This window comes from Borostomias antarcticus (assembly GCF_949987555.1).
Source record: "Borostomias antarcticus genome assembly, chromosome: 4".
In the NCBI taxonomy this organism is placed as follows: domain Eukaryota; kingdom Metazoa; phylum Chordata; class Actinopteri; order Stomiiformes; family Stomiidae; genus Borostomias; species Borostomias antarcticus.
In genome coordinates, this window is record NC_140237.1 from 28,047,778 (window position 1) to 28,064,537 (window position 16,760).

The window sequence follows — 16,760 nt, forward strand, 5'->3', positions numbered from 1 at the left end:
GAGATAATGATCGCAGGAATTATAGAGATATGGTCTAAAGATACATAGCAGTGGATGCGCGGAGTTCTTTGGAATGGTCAATGAGGAGGGGGAAAATAACGCCCTCCTGCACAAAAAAAAAACAAAAAATAAAAAATGACGATACAAGACAGCACAGAATGGTCCGGGACAAGCCAGTGGCTCAGGAATGCCGATGTAGGGCCATAGGCGGACAAGCCTCCTTCATCGGATTGCGGAGGGGTGGTCTTTCGATGTCAGCGAGAGCGTCCACAGTTGTAGTTCTGAAGGATCAAAGATGCGCAGACCGATGCGCACTTGCGCTTAGAGAATCTGGGCTCAGTGACCAACATAAAGGTGCGCGAAGGAATAAAAACTGTAGACCTGCCAAGTGAAGACTGGCAGATTCTACATTCATCCTACACATTCTGAACAGACATACAGACATATTGTCCCAAATATAACTGTCAACGAATACGGGGCAGAGGATAGTGGCGTGCTTGCACCAATGTCCGTGCGCTCACGCAAGCACGCACACACGTGCGTGTGGCACGGTGGCTCGATGGTGTGCGCTCAGCAAGAAGGTCATGGGTTCGAATCGATTCCCGCATGGGGCGCTTTTGACACTGTCTGGGGGCTCAGGTGAGTTCTCTCAAGGTTTTCTGTGTGCAGTTTGCATTTTGCGGACACCTGCCTACCCCCAGATAGAGGGAACATTTCATCTGCGACCGCTAAATGCATGCGTGTGTGTGCGTGTTCTCGTCGCACGTGTGTGTTGGTGTGTCAAATTGCTGTCTATTCTTACAGCTGTTGTAAGAATAGACTGAACCATACCTTTACATCGCTTCATAACGCCAACTGAATTATAGGGGTTTGCCTGTCTTTGCAATGAATGCAAAAGGAAAGATTTAGCACAGACTCTTGCGTACCCACTCAAAGGACATAGGCTACTAACAAAGGAATCACAGATTATGCTGCTTCTATTAGGCTACATTTCCAGTATTATATTCTATTTAAACCAATGTTAATGTCTGTTTACAAAGATTGAGGAAAAATGCATAAGCCTATAAGGATAAGGTTTATAAACCCCCAGTTTACCCTCAGCTCCACCTGCCTTGAGGGAAAGTAATGATCAGGCTTCATCCCCCCCAACTGTCACTGCTCCGGGAGCCTCTTCACCCGTCAGTTTTGGTGGGGGGTGGATAATGAACACTCTTGCTTTAGGAGCTCAACTGTCAATCAAGGTGATGGGGCAGCATTTACAACTACCTCGCAGACACCAGAGAGACCTCGACTTGGCCTCCAGTCCTCCCCTGCTTTAGGGAGCTGGCTGGGCCGTGCTATATGTTACATGGGCGCCCTCAAGTGGTAGTCAATGGCATCTCTGAATCCTAGAGAATCACGTGCTATGTGGATACAATGGAAAGTTTATTACCTCCGCAAAGGCGCAGGGAGAGAGGTTATGTTTTCGGTGGCATGTGTGTGTGCGCACGTTTTTTAGCAGGATTACGCAAAATCTACTGGACCGATTTTTACGAAACTGAGTGGAAGGGTGTAGCATGGTCGACCCATGAACCCATTAAATTTTGGAGAGGATCCGAAGCACAGGTCAGGTCCATGGGCCACCCAAACACTGGCAGCCATTCACCTCCATTCATTGTTTGAACAAGGATTACGCAAAAACTACCTGACCGGATTTCATGAAACTCTGTGAAGGGGTGTATCATGGTTCACCTTAGAACCTTATTTTGGAACAAATCCGAATCACCAGCCAGATCCAGGAATAAAAACAAAACTTAGAATGAAGCCTAGAGACACAAGGTTTGGACTGGGGTATGCAGGGGGATAGCCCAGAGTGCACCACACTGCCCCCCGCCAGCTGTGACGCACCACAGAGCCAGCCAAATAAAGCCGCCCATTCACCTTCAGTCATTTTTACCTCCACCCCAGTGAATCACAAGCCGCCCAAACAGCCAGGATGGCCATTCATTTCCATTCATTTTTTTTTTACTAGGATTACACAAAATGTAGGCTAATTTATTGGCTATTTTTAGGCTAATTGGGCCAATTCAGAACCGATTCAATTTTGGCATGCATAGGGCCACAAAATGCATTCAGGGGCGGAGGTCTGTGCTCTCTGAGCACCATTTCTAGTTTGCCATGTGTAACAAGTACAGTTAGGCTACAGGTAGGGATGGGTATCGGGAACCGGAATGTCATTGGGTCAGTACCGAAATATCGATAAGTTCATGGACAAACAGTTTAGTCTATGTCTTCTGATGTTAGTAACTCTTACTGTTAATAGTTACAGTTAACTGTTCGTACTGTATAGGGCAGAGGTGCCCACACTTTTTTGGCTTGTGAGCTACTTTTAAAAAGACCAGCTCATCAAGATCTAACTTCCACCCCACACCTCTGGAACCCCCACCCTTCTGTCACTTGTCACTTAGCATTGGCTAGATTTTAATTCACGTGTCATTTAAGTCATATCTTATCTTAAAAATAATCCCTAGTAAATGCTTTATAACTACTTGAATTCATCATGACTTACTAACCTTTTGTGCATTTCTAATTCATTACATGGATAAATACATGCATAAAGTACTCATGAACCATTAACAACTCATGAAGAACTTGTTTGTAATTGATATGATTCGTAATTTACAAATGGTAAATACATTGTTTATAAAGTATGAAAAAACAGTGAATAAACACATTTTACATTAGCTTATTAATGAGGAATAAAACCTTTATAAATGTGTCAATAAATTGCTTACTAATGTGTAATAATGAATAACGCTTTATAAATTATGAATTAAGTATTTAAATGCTTTAAAGTGTTCACTTATTATAAAGTGTTACCAAATACTCAAACTGCAATACAAAAGGTCACACTTGTAATCTACAAAGGAGCAGGAGGAAAAAGTTGCTCAGAAGAGAGGTGACTGCTGTAGGGAGATGACCACAGCCCTTAACCCCAGTTACCACCCTCCTTCCAGAGGGACATTATCAGACACCCTCATACCTGCTTGGCATGCAGTTGAAAATAGAAACATCATAGGTGAGCTTACCAATGTATAAAAAGTAGCCATAACCAGCGATGGCTGGACAAGTATTACACAGGATCACTATACTACAGTGACAGTCCACTAGGGATGGGTATTGTTAGGATTTTATCAATACCGATATTGCTTATTGATACCGATACTTATCGATACTACTCTACCACTTTGGGACTCATACACTCCCTGGGTCGAGGTTTCTGTCTCAGTTGGCCTTCATTTACATAGTGGACTGTCACCTCTAAGGCAATAGTAGGGGAAACACTGTACAGACTTATTTAGAATAATGATAATGAGTGTTACCTGCATCTTTAGCCTGGCTCGTTTCTGTCAGCGTTAGCATTAGCTGCTTCGCTAAAGCAGTCAAACCCACTGCACTGCTTCACATTTAGCGAATGAGATAGGCTACTTGTGTTTCATGAGGTTGCTGGCGTTACAATTAACCTTTTACATAAATTGCATTTAGCACCATCGGTAGACTTTGTGAAGTAGGCTACCGTTTTGCCCTGTCCGCCACTATGCCAACTTCCTTGAGAGACAATAACAATGAAACATCATCGCCCGTCACCAGCATATTTATGAAACGAATGCGGCTCCATGGATTTATGAACGCGTAAAATACCGTTAGCAGCACTGTTTGTCCATGAGCTTGTCAATTTTTCGGTACTGACCCAATGACGTACCGGTACCAAAAATTACCGTTTCTCGCTACCCATCCCTACAGTCCACTATGTAAATGAAGGCCAACTGAGACAGAACGTCCTATCGACCCAGGCAGTGTATTGATAAGCAATATCGGTATTGATACCGGTATCGATAAAATCCTAACAATACCCAATAGCCTACATTGGAACTCTTGTCATCGCTTGTCCTTACAATTATCAGCACTAATCAGTTCCTCATTCCAGTCCTAGGCACGCAGCTAGACATTTAAAGGTTCCCAAACTGGCAATTTCCTATCCTAAGTCTAGCAGTCCTTAATAAAGAAGAAACACAATGACGATAAGGGCAATCCCACACTGCAAGACTAAAGTAGTCGTGTACCATTTCTGTGAGTATGCATGACTGATTCCTGTGTGGATTCAGAATATATATTGTATCCTTTTATATCCCTGTCCCTGTTTTGATATTTTGGCAAGGTTAATTGTAGAAAGTGGATATAGCCCGCAACCTGATGAAGATCTGTTCTGATTGAAACATTATTTTTGTTAAATAAAGAAGACTGGCTAAGAGATGTATGTGCGGGCTATATCCACTTTCCATGATATCATATATTTGACCCAGCACCCGCCGTCGATGTGCGTATTGTTATATCCTCACTAAGATTAATTGTAGGACCTCATTATTACATATTTTCACCAACTTCTGCTGTATATAAGGTCCACACTGGGCACTGAGAGTAGTTTTGTGTTGTAGGACTATGGTCTGTTCTCTAACCCAATAGCAGGACACGCTGGACTTCCCTCCACTTTACTCCCCTCCCTCCAGTTTGTCTGTGGAAGACTACATTTAAAATGTAACCCCACCTGAAACCTCACACCAGCCAATCAGTTGGAGGAAGGTCAGAGCTGATGACACACCTCCTTTGTTCAAAACCAATGAGAGTGGAAGTGTGGCATTTCCCCCGGGGGGAAAAACTTACCCCAAGTTGTATTAATTACGCATCACTTAACTGTTGCCAATGTGTTCACAACGGTGCATCCTCTGTAGGGCTTTTCACCTCCTCTACTCTCATTTTTTGGTCTATCTAGTATGGAAAGTAGACAACAATGGCTTACCAGACTGAAAAATGAACTTAGCAACAGTCCTCTGGCGTCAAATGTGGCTTTTGGTTTTATTCTCATGGGACTAGAGAAGCTGGTGGAGTTGGAGTTTGAGTGTCCTTGCAATCCTACATGGAACAGAGTATTTTCGTCTGCCTTCTTCATCATTCCTGCCGTCATGGCCTTCACGTTGATGCTGATCATCCAGGGATGCAGGTGTGATACGTGGTGCAGCGGAACCGTGTCTTTTTCGAGCTTTGTCCCTGCTGTCGTGTGGCTGATCCTGTTGTTCCTCGACGGCCAGTACTTTGCTTGTGCAATGACAGACTGGAAGGGCAGATTTGTCCTTGTTGACAAAGCAGCGCCGCAGAAATGGTGTGAGCCAACTAGTGAGGGAGACGTCACACAGCAAGAATTAATGTTACGCTCTCAGCAGTTATTTGTGGTGTCTCAGGTGAGTTACAGATCACCGGCATGCTCTTGTGTTTTGTTACATTTTGCTGTAGTTTAGAGAGAGGGGGAAGGTATGGGTTAAGAGTTAGGGGGTAGGCTTTCATATGGACTGCTTCAACTGACTGACTTAACTGGAAGTGGTTTTGTGACTGAGGGAACAGGATGTTATTTGTATAGTTCACTTAGGTTGTGACATCCACACTGGCTCTCTGAGACACCTTCCGAGACCTAACCCAGAACCAATTTGATGGCTATTAGTTAATAGGTCATAAGGTCCTTATAAGATGCTTATTAACATTAATATGTGTTAATAAAACATTTCTAAGTATTAATAACAGCATTATAGATGTTTTTTGTTAGATTATAAGACATTTATAAGAAACTTGTTAACGTAAAGCTAGCTCTGGAGTGAGTTTAAGGGGGTGAGTGTAACCCAGTTATGTATAAACTCACTCCACAAATATAAATGAAGACCGGCTGCATCACTGAATAGCTACCTTTTTGGTGGCGTAGCTGGTTAGAACAGTGCTTTTCCCGTGGGAGACCCAGGTTCAGATCCACCCTTGTGCAATAAAAATACACTACACAGGCAAGATTAAATTGGTCACAAGTGCATAATAAAGGATTTATTAACCTTAATAACGCACTGCAAAATGCATAGTAAAGTGCATGTGTCCTCACTTTAGATCCTGTGTTTTACAGGTACCTGTAAAATGCATAATAATGTGCATAATAAGTAAATAATTAACGGCTAATAAGAAAGAATCTAATAAGGCTTTTATGAAATTCTTAGTCCATAAACTGTTACCAAGTTTCTTATAAATGTCTAAATTTAACAATAAATGTGTATAATGCTATTATTAACACTTACTTACATATATGTCTTATTAACACATTCATGTAAATAAGCATCTTATAAGGACCTTATCACCTATTAACTAATGCTTAATAAGAGGACCTTAATAGAAAGTGTAATGCAATGCAATCATTGGTTTTATTTTATTTTTTAAATGCAGCGATTTGTACAGTGATGTAAACACAATTACATGGAACTGCATGAATCACAACAAACATTAAATTAATTAGCCTTCAATGTAATACAATTCAAAAGTCCTTTTTTGTATATCAAATCAAATCAAACTTGATTTGTATAGCGCATTTCATACACAGAGGCAACACAATATGCTTTACAGAGAGCAATTGGGGGTGGGCATAGGTCCCACCCCGACATATTCCAGAGGAAAGCAAAAAAAACAGTTTCACCCGGGGGCCAGAAAGGTGAGCTGTAAAAATTCTTCCCTGACCTCTCTCAACGAGACGATCAAGCAAGCTCCTGGAAAATGTTTTATTTATCACACTATAACAAGTATGGCAAAGTGAAAATGGTCTAATTAGATTAGATTAATAATAATCAATTTGAGCCTGTTTTGCTCTTTTCAGTTTCACTTTTTGTCTGAAGCATATCCTGAAACAACACACATATCACATATTAAGATTTGCAATATTTAGTAATCCTGCTTGAACTGTCTGACATACTGCACAAAGAAAAGGGTTTCATGAGTAAACTACACAGATATCCTACAGTACCTGCTGCCAAAGCCCTGCACAAGCGAAAAGTAATTTAATTGTGTTTTATGTGAGTTTAAATGTGAATTTAATTGTGTGCTACTGAATTACATTGATCACTAACCTCAGCGTGATTGTGGCCGTTTTTATAGAATGCTTTCTGTCTTCCTCTTTACTACATTGTTAACGTAATGCTTTTTTTCACCCCTGTCCCAGGTTATAGGTATATTCCTCCTCATATTCATCTGCGTGGGACTAATAGTATACGTGATCAGAGAGAGCTGTCAGCAGGAGGTAGAGATGCAGGAGGCTGACGTATCGGAGCTCAGGGTGCTCAGGGTGAGCTCTATACAGAGCAGGACGTTGTGAGACGATCACACCAGTCTGCTGCTGCCCCTCAGAAAACAAAATCTCTGCTGTATTCAGTATGTAAAAACATGCTGGTGATGTTTCGGTCAAACATGGCCTTCATCAGACCTGCCCTGGCCGCAGCTCCTGCTCTCGTGACCTCATGCCTTTGACCTGGAGACTTTGAACATTACCTGAAGGAACAGTACCATAATACTTTTGTAAATATGTGTTGTGTTTGTTATCTTTTTACATTTTCAATGAAAGATTAATTTCAAGTTGCAGAGCTACCTACAGAGAAATGTAACAAAACTTTCAAATGTTTTTATTTTTGTATTAGTATTATTATTACTTATTATTATTATTATTATTATTATTATTATTATTATTATTATTATTATTACAACTGTTTTTTTCCTTGATTCTATCAGTGGATTTATATCAGTTGTAGTTCCAGGTGTCATGTGAGTGAGTCCATGGTCAAATGCTCTGCATGGTTCCCTACCCATCTGCCCCTGCAACAGGAAGACTCCTTATTTGCCTGGCCGGGCAGCAGGCCTCTCCTGCCTGGCACCCTCCTCCAGTTCAGACGCCCCCACTGGCTCTCTTGACACTGGTCAATCAGCACAGCTCACACAAATTCAGATCAACAGAATCTCCCTCATTGGAAGAAAAAAGAAGCTGTTTAAAAGAACAGATTTTTCTGTTTTATATCATTTTTAAGAGTGAACTTTTAGATTTTAGCAGGCACAAATTAACATTGAAGAACCAATTTGATGGCCATACCAACAGTCTGTTTGTACAATGCCTTTTTGTAATAAATAATTTATTTATTTTATTTAAAAGTGCAGTAATTTGTACAGTGATGTTAACACAATGACAGGGACCTGCCGAAATCATTCTTTTTCATACATTAACACAAACAATAAGCCTCATACCAAATAATACAACTCAATGGTTCTGTATCATCAAGATAATTTCAGAAAATTACCCTCAAGATATATATTATTGGGAGGATTACATTACAGCATACTAAATAAATGTTTAACTATGTCCTTTTCACTGTTATTCATGTTTCATTTTTCGCGTGAAGCACATCCTGAAACAACACCTGATTGAAGCAGCAAATATCAAGAAATCAATTCAATACAACAGCCCTTTCACAGCTACTCCATGTTTTACTTTTCACTTAAAACATGCTGAGGAAAGATCTCATCAATGTTGCAACAATGAAGATACTGAGTAGAAGAAACTCATCACAAATAAAACAACTCAAAGGTTTGGTATAGTTAATTTCAGTACAGTAGTTTCATTAGTTTAATTACTTTAATCAGTTTAATTACTCTCAGTACTTATTGAGAGGATTACAGATGCGTTACAGCATCCTAAGTAAATGTTTAACAATGTCCTTTTCAGTTATTCATGTTTCACCTTTCGTCTGAAGCACACCCTGAAACAACACCTGATTGTAGCAGCAAATATCAACATGCTGAATAGTGTGACAGTGAGTAAGAACACCACAACATCTACAGAGTGGTAGGAGTACCAAGGCATTCTGTAGGACTCTGTACGAAGGTGAGCTGCACCTTTGTGTCTCATGACAAACTCAATCCAGAACATTGCGAGGTCCAGTGGTTTCATTGGCTGGTCCCTGTGCAGTCTGGAGAGTCTTTGCATGTTCACCGTATAGGATGGCTCAAACAGCACTTCCTTTAAGGCCTGGAGGAAGTTATTGTCTTTGTCCACTGTGGACAAGGATAAAACCATTGCTGCCCCCCTCTCTTTTAGACGGAGGAGGTTGTCATATTGGTCAAAAAATAGGGGCAGACCCACCACAGGGACTCCATGGTAGATGGCCTCTTGAATTCCGTTTGTGCCTCCATGAGCTACAAAGGCCTTTATCTGCGGATGTCCTAGTAGGTCATTCTGTGGCATCCAGTCAACTAGTAAGGTGTTATTGCCTAAAGTAGCCGGTCTCTCTCCCTTGTGCTTCCAGATCACTTTCTGGGGCAGTTGGGCAAAAGCGGCTGCTATCTCATCTGTTATGTCACTGGGAAGGTCATGGACAAAAGTCCCCAGAGACATGATAACCACTCCATGCTCCCCAGAGCTCTGAACAAAGTCCTCAAGGTCTTGGGGAAGAGGCTTGGCAGGTTTACATTGGAACCCTCCTATATAGACAACGTTAGGCATTGTGGGGCGAGGGAACTCAAACACAAAATCTACTCTCATCAGCCACAAGTCTGCCCCCTGTAGTAACCCATCGTAGTCAACACCCCCTAGATACTCATCACAAACAGCTTGGTAGAGTGGTCGGATTAAGAACCTGTGTTCAAGTTCTCTGAGCAAATAGAAAAGTATATTCTTTACTCTCTCTGTGAAGGTCATTCTGTCTGAGAGCCCTGACCCAGTCATTGGAATATAGGACAAAGGGGAAGATGCAATGGCTAAATGTCCCTCCCCGCTAGTCACCCAGCGGACATTATAGACTAGAGGTAGCTGGAGATAGTGAGCCAACAGAATGCCTCCGCCCCATGCCGGGTCAGTCAGTACCATGTCGTACTGACTCTCCCTCAGGGTGGTCATCAAAGCCTCGTCTTCGAACATGTTGAACACCATCTCGCACACCATCTTAGGAACCTGGGAGAGAAAATCAAAGGCCTCCAACTGCATGTTGAAAAAATTCACTGCAGAACTTTTCCCTCTCTCTATATCGATGATCTTCTCAAGGATGGGCTTAATGAAATCTTCATCAATTCCGTCTTTGACAGAGACGGTTATGGAGCTGTAATGTGGAGAGTCTTCTTTGATGTACCAGCTTTTGTCAGTCCGTACCACGGTGACCTCATGACCCTGAGAGTGCAGAGCCTTGATGAAGGTGTCCATGTTCACCCAGTGACTTCCCTCCACGGGGACGACCAGAACTTTCCCACCGTGGCAGGCTGGCCAGGAGACCATCAGACATGTCACAATGAGACAGGTCATGTGACGAAGGTGGAACGCCATCCTCCATCTCCTGTACAAAGGACCAGGCAGATACAGTATACTGTATAGAGTCATGTGGTTTGTTTCCTGATTCATTTTTACAATCATCTGGGCATGTGATGACCTTGAATCTTAAAAGCAAATACAGGTAACATTTTCCAGTAAATTCTTGGTAAATACCTTTGATATCATTATATGATAACAATTTCAATATGTGAATGATCTGTCATGGACTTGTACATATTTTTTGTGAATATAATAAGTAAATGCTTGATCAAGGTTACTCACAATTTAATCCAGTTCTTTGTAGTTCTCATCTCCAAGTCCAGTATCTGTGTAACAGGCTCATGACTCTTGCCGAAGCAGTTCTATCAGATCATGTCCGTCAAAGACAGGCCTCACAGACCTAAGATCTGGAATGGAAGAGGTGGAATGAACTGCTGCCCACTGATGTCAGGACAGCAGACTCGCTGCCCAGGATCAAAACTCACCTCTTAAAGAAGTACTACCAGGATCTTCCGTCTTAAGCACCAATTGTATTTTCAGTTTGCTATTCTTGTACCTTGCCTTCAGCACTAGATTATACTCTTAGTCACTTGTTTTAGAAAGGAGATAAACTTGTAAGTTCTGGCAAGTAGTATACTGACTTTTCCTAAGTTAAATGCAGTTATTGTAAGTCGCTTTGGATAAAAGCGTCAGATAAATGACTGTAATGTTAGGTAATCTGTCTATGATGAGTCTTCTCATCAGTCAGTGAGACATCATGGGACAACCCAAATTGAAATTTAAAAAGACGCCATGTGCAGAGGCTATAAAAATGGCCAATTTAATGAATTGCAGTAATTATACATTTGATATAGGAAGTAAAAAGCTCATATAGTCATATCAAACAATTTCCCTAAAAATCTGCTTTAACGCATGAATATCGAATTGAGTATACTGTATATGTCTTCAACTTTATTTATCCCTGGGAGGCAATTGATTGCTACTGTAAATCGGGTATCAAAAACAAACAGTGCTTTATCCTTTACAGAAATGATATCCAATGAATGGGGGGGGGGGGGGTATTATTTAAAAAAAATCAATTCAATACAACAGCCCTTTCACAGCTACTCCATGTTTTACTTTTCACTTAAAACATGCTGAGGAAAGATTTCATCAATGTTGTAATAATGAAGATACTGATTAGAAGAAACTCAACACAATTAACACAACTCAAAGGTTTGGTATAGTTAATTTCACTACAGTAGTTTCATTAGTTTAATTACTTTAATCAGTTTATTTACTCTCAGTACTTATTGAGAGGATTATAGATGCGTTACAGCATCCTAAGTAAATGTTTAACAATGTCATTTTCAGTTATTCATGTTTCACCTTTCGTCTGAAGCACACCCTGAAACAACACCTGATTGTAGCAGCAAATATCAACATGCTGAATAGTGTGACAGTGAGTAAGAACACCACAACATCTACAGAGTGGTAGGAGTACCAAGGCATTCTGTAGGACTCTGTACGAAGGTGAGCTGCACCTTTGTGTCTCATGACAAACTCAATCCAGAACATTGCGAGGTCCAGGGGTTTCATTGGCGTGTCCCTGTGCAGTCGGGAGAGTCTCTGCATGTTCACCTTATAGGATGGCTCAAACAACACTTCCTGTAAGGCCTGAAGGAAGATCTCTCTGTTCATGGTGAAAATATCAACCGTCTTTCCTGCCCCTCTTGCTTCAATTCTAACAACATTGTCAGGTTGATCGAAAATCAGCGGCATTCCAAGTATTGGAACTCCATGGTAGATGGCCTCTTGAATTCCGTTTGTGCCTCCATGAGCTACAAACACTCTCGTCTTTGGATGTCCTAGTAGGTCATTCTGTGGCATCCAGTCAACTAGTAAGGTATTGTTTCCCAGAGTAGCTGGTCTGCGTCCCTTGTACCTCCAGATCACCTTCTGGGGCAGTTGGGCGAAAGCAGCAGCTATCTCATCAGATAAATCATGGGGAAGCTCTGCAATTAAAGTCCCCAGAGACATGATAACCACACCATGCTCCCCAGAGCTCTGAACAAAGTCCTCAAGGTCTTGGGGAAGAGGCTTGGCAGGTTTACATTGGAACCCTCCCATATAGACAACGTTAGGCATGGTGGGGCGAGGGAACTCAAACACAAAATCTACTCTCATCAGCCACAAGTCTGCAGCTTGAAACAAGGAGAAGTAGTCCACCTCTGGACCAAAGTAGCGATGCACCAAGTCAGAGTAAGTTGGACTTAGATATAATATCTCCAATTGATAGATGCCAATGAATAGTACATTTACAAGTCTCTGCAGGAAGTTCATGCTGTCTGTCAACTTTGTGCCCGTGAGGGGTACATATGAGAGGGGAGTAGGGGCAATAGCACTATGACCTTCACCATTTACAGTCCATCTCACATTATAAACCAGTGGTAGACCGAGGTAGTGGGCCAGGAAAACTCCACCTCCAAGAGCTGGGTCTGTCAGAAATAAATCATACTTTGTATCCCGCAGGGACTGAATCAGTTCTTTGTTCTCAAATATGTGTATCACCATTTTGTTCAATTTTTCATTCATCTCCCAAGACTTCTGCAATATTTCCATTTCCAGTTTGAAATGAACCCATGCAGACTTCCCTTCCCTCTGGATCTCCAGCAGTCTTGACACAAAAACTTTGATGAATTCTTCATCAAATCCACTTGCAACATCTGTGGTAATGGATGTGTAGAAGGGGGAGGCTTCCTTGATGTACCAGCTGTCCGAAGCCCGCACAACTGTAACACTGTGGCCTCTTGAGTGCAGCTCTTCAACTATGATGTTCATGTTCACCCAGTGGCTGCCATCCACTGGGAACACCAGGACTTTCCCCCCGTGGGAAACGGAGAGACAGAGGATCAGGACGGTGGTGGAGATCAGCTGAAACTGATGCATGTCTTCTTTGTTCAGGAGTGCTGAGAGAAGAAGTGGAGTAAATCAAAATTATATTTTTGTCATTATTTCATAATGTAGAAATTAGAAAGACACTATGCCCTTTTTGGTAAACAGCATATAATAAAAGGAAGTGACTATTATTATGGCAGCCGTACTGATTTCAAGCATTTTTAGCAATAAATACCTTATATTTGGTGATGAGATAAGACTTCTCTCCCTTTCTTTATGAGGTTTTTGTTCATTTTCTTTATTGGGTACGCATTTTTTTGCGTGGCTGTAAGCCAGCGCACCTAGAATAGCAAATGCCCAGCTGTTGTCACTCCCTGGTTCCCTCCCTGGCTTATTCCCTATGTGCCCGGTCCCGTTGTTGACCTGCAGTTCTATGTTGCTACCACAAGAGGCAGTGGTCCCAGAACCTGCAGTTCTATGTTGCTACCACAAGATCATTTACCGTTTTCGGCCACAGGAGGGCAGCAACAGGCTTAGATAGTCTTGCCACCACGCCACTGTCCACGCCACGGACACCACAAATCAGCTCCTGAGAGGGCTAGAGAAACACAGTCTTCACTGGTGGGGGCAGGTGGGTGGCCCAGAGAGAGGTCCACAGCCCCCAACCCAATATGATGCGAGGGGGCGGAGTCTTGCCACCACGCCACTTTCCACGCCACAGACCCCACAAATCAGCCCCTGAGAGGGCTAGAGAAACACGGTCTTCACCGGTGTGGGCAGGTGGGTAGCCCAGAGAGGGGTCCACAGCCCCCAACCCAATATGACGCGAGGGGGCGGAGTCTTGCCACCACGCCACTTTCCACACCACAGACCCCACAAATCAGCCCCTGAGAGGGCTAGAGAAACACGGTCTTCACCGGTGGGGGCAGGTGGGTAGCCCGGAGAGCGCTCCACTGCCCCCGACCCAATATGACGCGAGTGGGCGGAGTCTCGCCACCACACCACGGACCCCACAACTCAGACCTCGAGTGGGCTAGAGACACAGGGTCTTCACTGGTGGGGGCAGGTGGGTGGCCCGGAGACACACTGTCCACGACCAGCTCTGACCCGAGCCCACAACTCAGCCCCTGGGTGGGCTAGAGACCCACGGTCTTCGCCAGTGGGTGCAAGGAGATTGCCCAGAGGTCAATGTCCTGCACTCAATCAGCTCTAACCCAAGTGGGCAGAGTCTCAACACCACGCCACTCTCCATGCCATGAACTCCACAACTCAGCCCCTGAGCGGGCTAGAGACACACGGTTTTCACCAGGGGGTGTATGGAGATTGCCCGGAAGTAACTGCACTACACCCGAACCGCTCTGACGTGAGGGGGAGAAGTCTCGCCACCACGGACCCCACAGCCAATGGGCCTAGGATATAGACAGTTAACTACCAGTGGAATGGTGGTGGAGCATCCATCGGGGACCCGCTGTAGGTCCGCTAGCCTTGTGTTATATTCCGCCGGAGGTCCGCCAACTCGTCCACTGGGGACCCGCTGTAGGTCCGCTAGCCTTGTGTTATCTGGGTTTATCCCTTATCCTGTGTCCAGAAACAGAAGTTGAACCAATTGCAGCAAAATAGCTAACAATTCAGGAATCATCAGTCTAACTGACCGCTACCATAAATGTTGGAAGCTGCTGCTAGTTGTTGTGAGCTCATGAGCTAACTGTCTATCTCGCTCTTATTGTGCAGGATTAGCATTGGAAGCATTGGAACTGATGTGTCCAGGCGACAAGACCTATCTTAATTTCTCAGACATTATTTCATGTAATTTCAATTCACAGCTATTTCAGTGGCATGACTAGCTTCCGTCCTACCAGTCCTGAACAGAAACAAGCCAGCCACGCACATAAGCCAGGCTGGACCTGACCTGGTTTTCTTTCAATTTTGTCTTGTTACCTCCGTCCCAGCAACAGCACAGGTGGCATGTGTGTGCGTGTTTGTCTGTTAGCAGGATTACACAAAAACTACTGGACCGATGATTACGCAAAAACTACCAAACCGATTTTTATGAAACTTGGTGAAGGGGTGTATCATGGGCCACTTTAGAACACATTAGAATTTTGGAGCAGATCCGAATCAAGGGCCGGATCCACAAATTAAAACAAAACTTAGAACAAAGCCAGCTCCCTGTGTGGGGGTGCTAGAGATACAGGATTTGGACTGGGGTGTGCGGGGCGGAGAGCCCGGAGTGCACCACACTGCCCCCTGCCGGCTGTGACCCAAGGGTGGCACACCCATTCACCCCCAGTTATTTTTTGGACTAGGATTACACAAAATGAAAACAAAACTTAGAACAGAGCCATCTACTGTACCTGTGTGAGGGTGCTAGAGACACCAGGTTTGGACTTGGGTGTGCGGGGGAGAGCCCGGAGTGCACTGCTCTGCCCGCTGGCTGTGACCCGAGGGGGGCGCTACAGAGCCAGCCAAATACAGCTATCCATTCACCTCCAGTCATTTTTAACTCCGTCCCAGTGAATCACAAGCCACCCAAACACTGATCGGACCGCCATTCACCTCAATTCATTTTTTGGGATTTACAGTAGGAACTATAAATGGCATCACTCAGATATTTCAATGTGAGTGAAAGCATGAAAATCTGAAAATTTTGAAGTATAATATGTGAAAGTACATATATTACAGTAAAATTGTAGGAGAGGCGGCAGTTTACATAATGTGTGTAATTTAACTGCCACCACTCTAACAAGCACTCAAACAACTGAACATTCCATCATTTATTTCAATGGGACAAAAACTATGAATACAATTTAAGTTCAGCCACTTCTATACGTGACATGTCCGTTCATACAGTAGAATGACATTTAGACCAACCAGAAGCAGCCAATACTGTTGCACACCAGCCCTACTGTATGCTCATAAACCTGCACCGCTTACATCACCACCTGGGTGTGATTTTTTTTGTATTGAAGAGTAGCCCACTTACAGTATGTTATAGAACGAATGGCTGTTGTCTATGCTAATAGTAGAACAAGATAACAACTATCCTTCACACCAAAGACAACCCAACAAACCAGGAATTGGAACACATGATGGAACACTTATTTATGAAAATGCCTCACTCCCCCATATTAACATGCCTGTTCCTAGAGACAACAATAATAGTTGTGCAACATAAGCCTATACAAGTCCAATGCAATGCAGGTTCAATGATAGCAAGGTTTCAGAGTAGGTTCAGATGGCTCCGTGTGATTTTACTTACATGTAAATGTGTGCAGCCACTCGAGCTGTTTTCGCTAGCAGGCTCACTGCTGTTTACCTCATACTCATACTCATTTTTTACAACATGGGGAGGACTTTCACACTGAGGTCACTTGCTATTCGCTGCTGGCGTGAGTAGTACAAAGGGCGTCAGTATAACCAGCCCTTAACTTGTACAAAAGAGGGTGGAGGTTGAGATGGGACCAGCAGTGACATGGCAAATACACCTGTTTGGTTAATTATTTATCTGGACCTTCTCTATCTGTAATAGTGTTGCTATTGTCATACAATGGCAGCTGACAATTCAGCCATCATGGAATTCACGACCACATGATCTAAGGTCTGCTACAACCGTGTCTTCTTTACCACATGATCTGAGGTCTGCTACAACCGTGTCTTCTTTACCACATGATCTGAGGTCTGCTACAACTGTCTTCTTTAAAAA

The 16,760-nt window shown here is 43.2% G+C and overlaps 1 protein-coding gene across 1 annotated transcript; it reads right to left on the bottom strand.

Annotated features, from left to right (window-relative positions):
• Nucleotides 1–8,082: 8,082 nt before the first annotated feature.
• Nucleotides 8,083–16,373, bottom strand: ugt5f1 (UDP glucuronosyltransferase 5 family, polypeptide F1). The gene is made up of 4 exons (XM_084437418.1): nt 16,317–16,373; nt 11,549–13,128; nt 10,463–10,542; nt 8,083–10,205 (listed from the first exon to the last, which is right to left on the bottom strand). Exons 2-4 carry the CDS (start codon nt 13,106–13,108, stop codon nt 8,606–8,608), a joined length of 3,240 nt encoding a protein of 1,079 aa, XP_084293544.1. The 5' UTR covers nt 13,109–13,128; nt 16,317–16,373; the 3' UTR covers nt 8,083–8,605.
• Nucleotides 16,374–16,760: the final 387 nt, after the last annotated feature.

Excerpts from the sequence above, each read along its gene's own strand:
- ugt5f1 (XM_084437418.1), bottom strand. The coding sequence starts at position 13,108 with ATGCATCAGTTTCAGCTGATCTCCACCACCGTCCTGATCCTCTGTCTC. Across the intron at positions 10,543-11,548 it reads GGGTGTGCTTCAGACGAAAG|AACTGCTTCGGCAAGAGTCA; the intron begins GTGAAACATGAA and ends ATGATCTGATAG. Across the intron at positions 10,206-10,462 it reads ACAAAGAACTGGATTAAATT|GAGATGGAGGATGGCGTTCC; the intron begins GTGAGTAACCTT and ends TCCTTTGTACAG.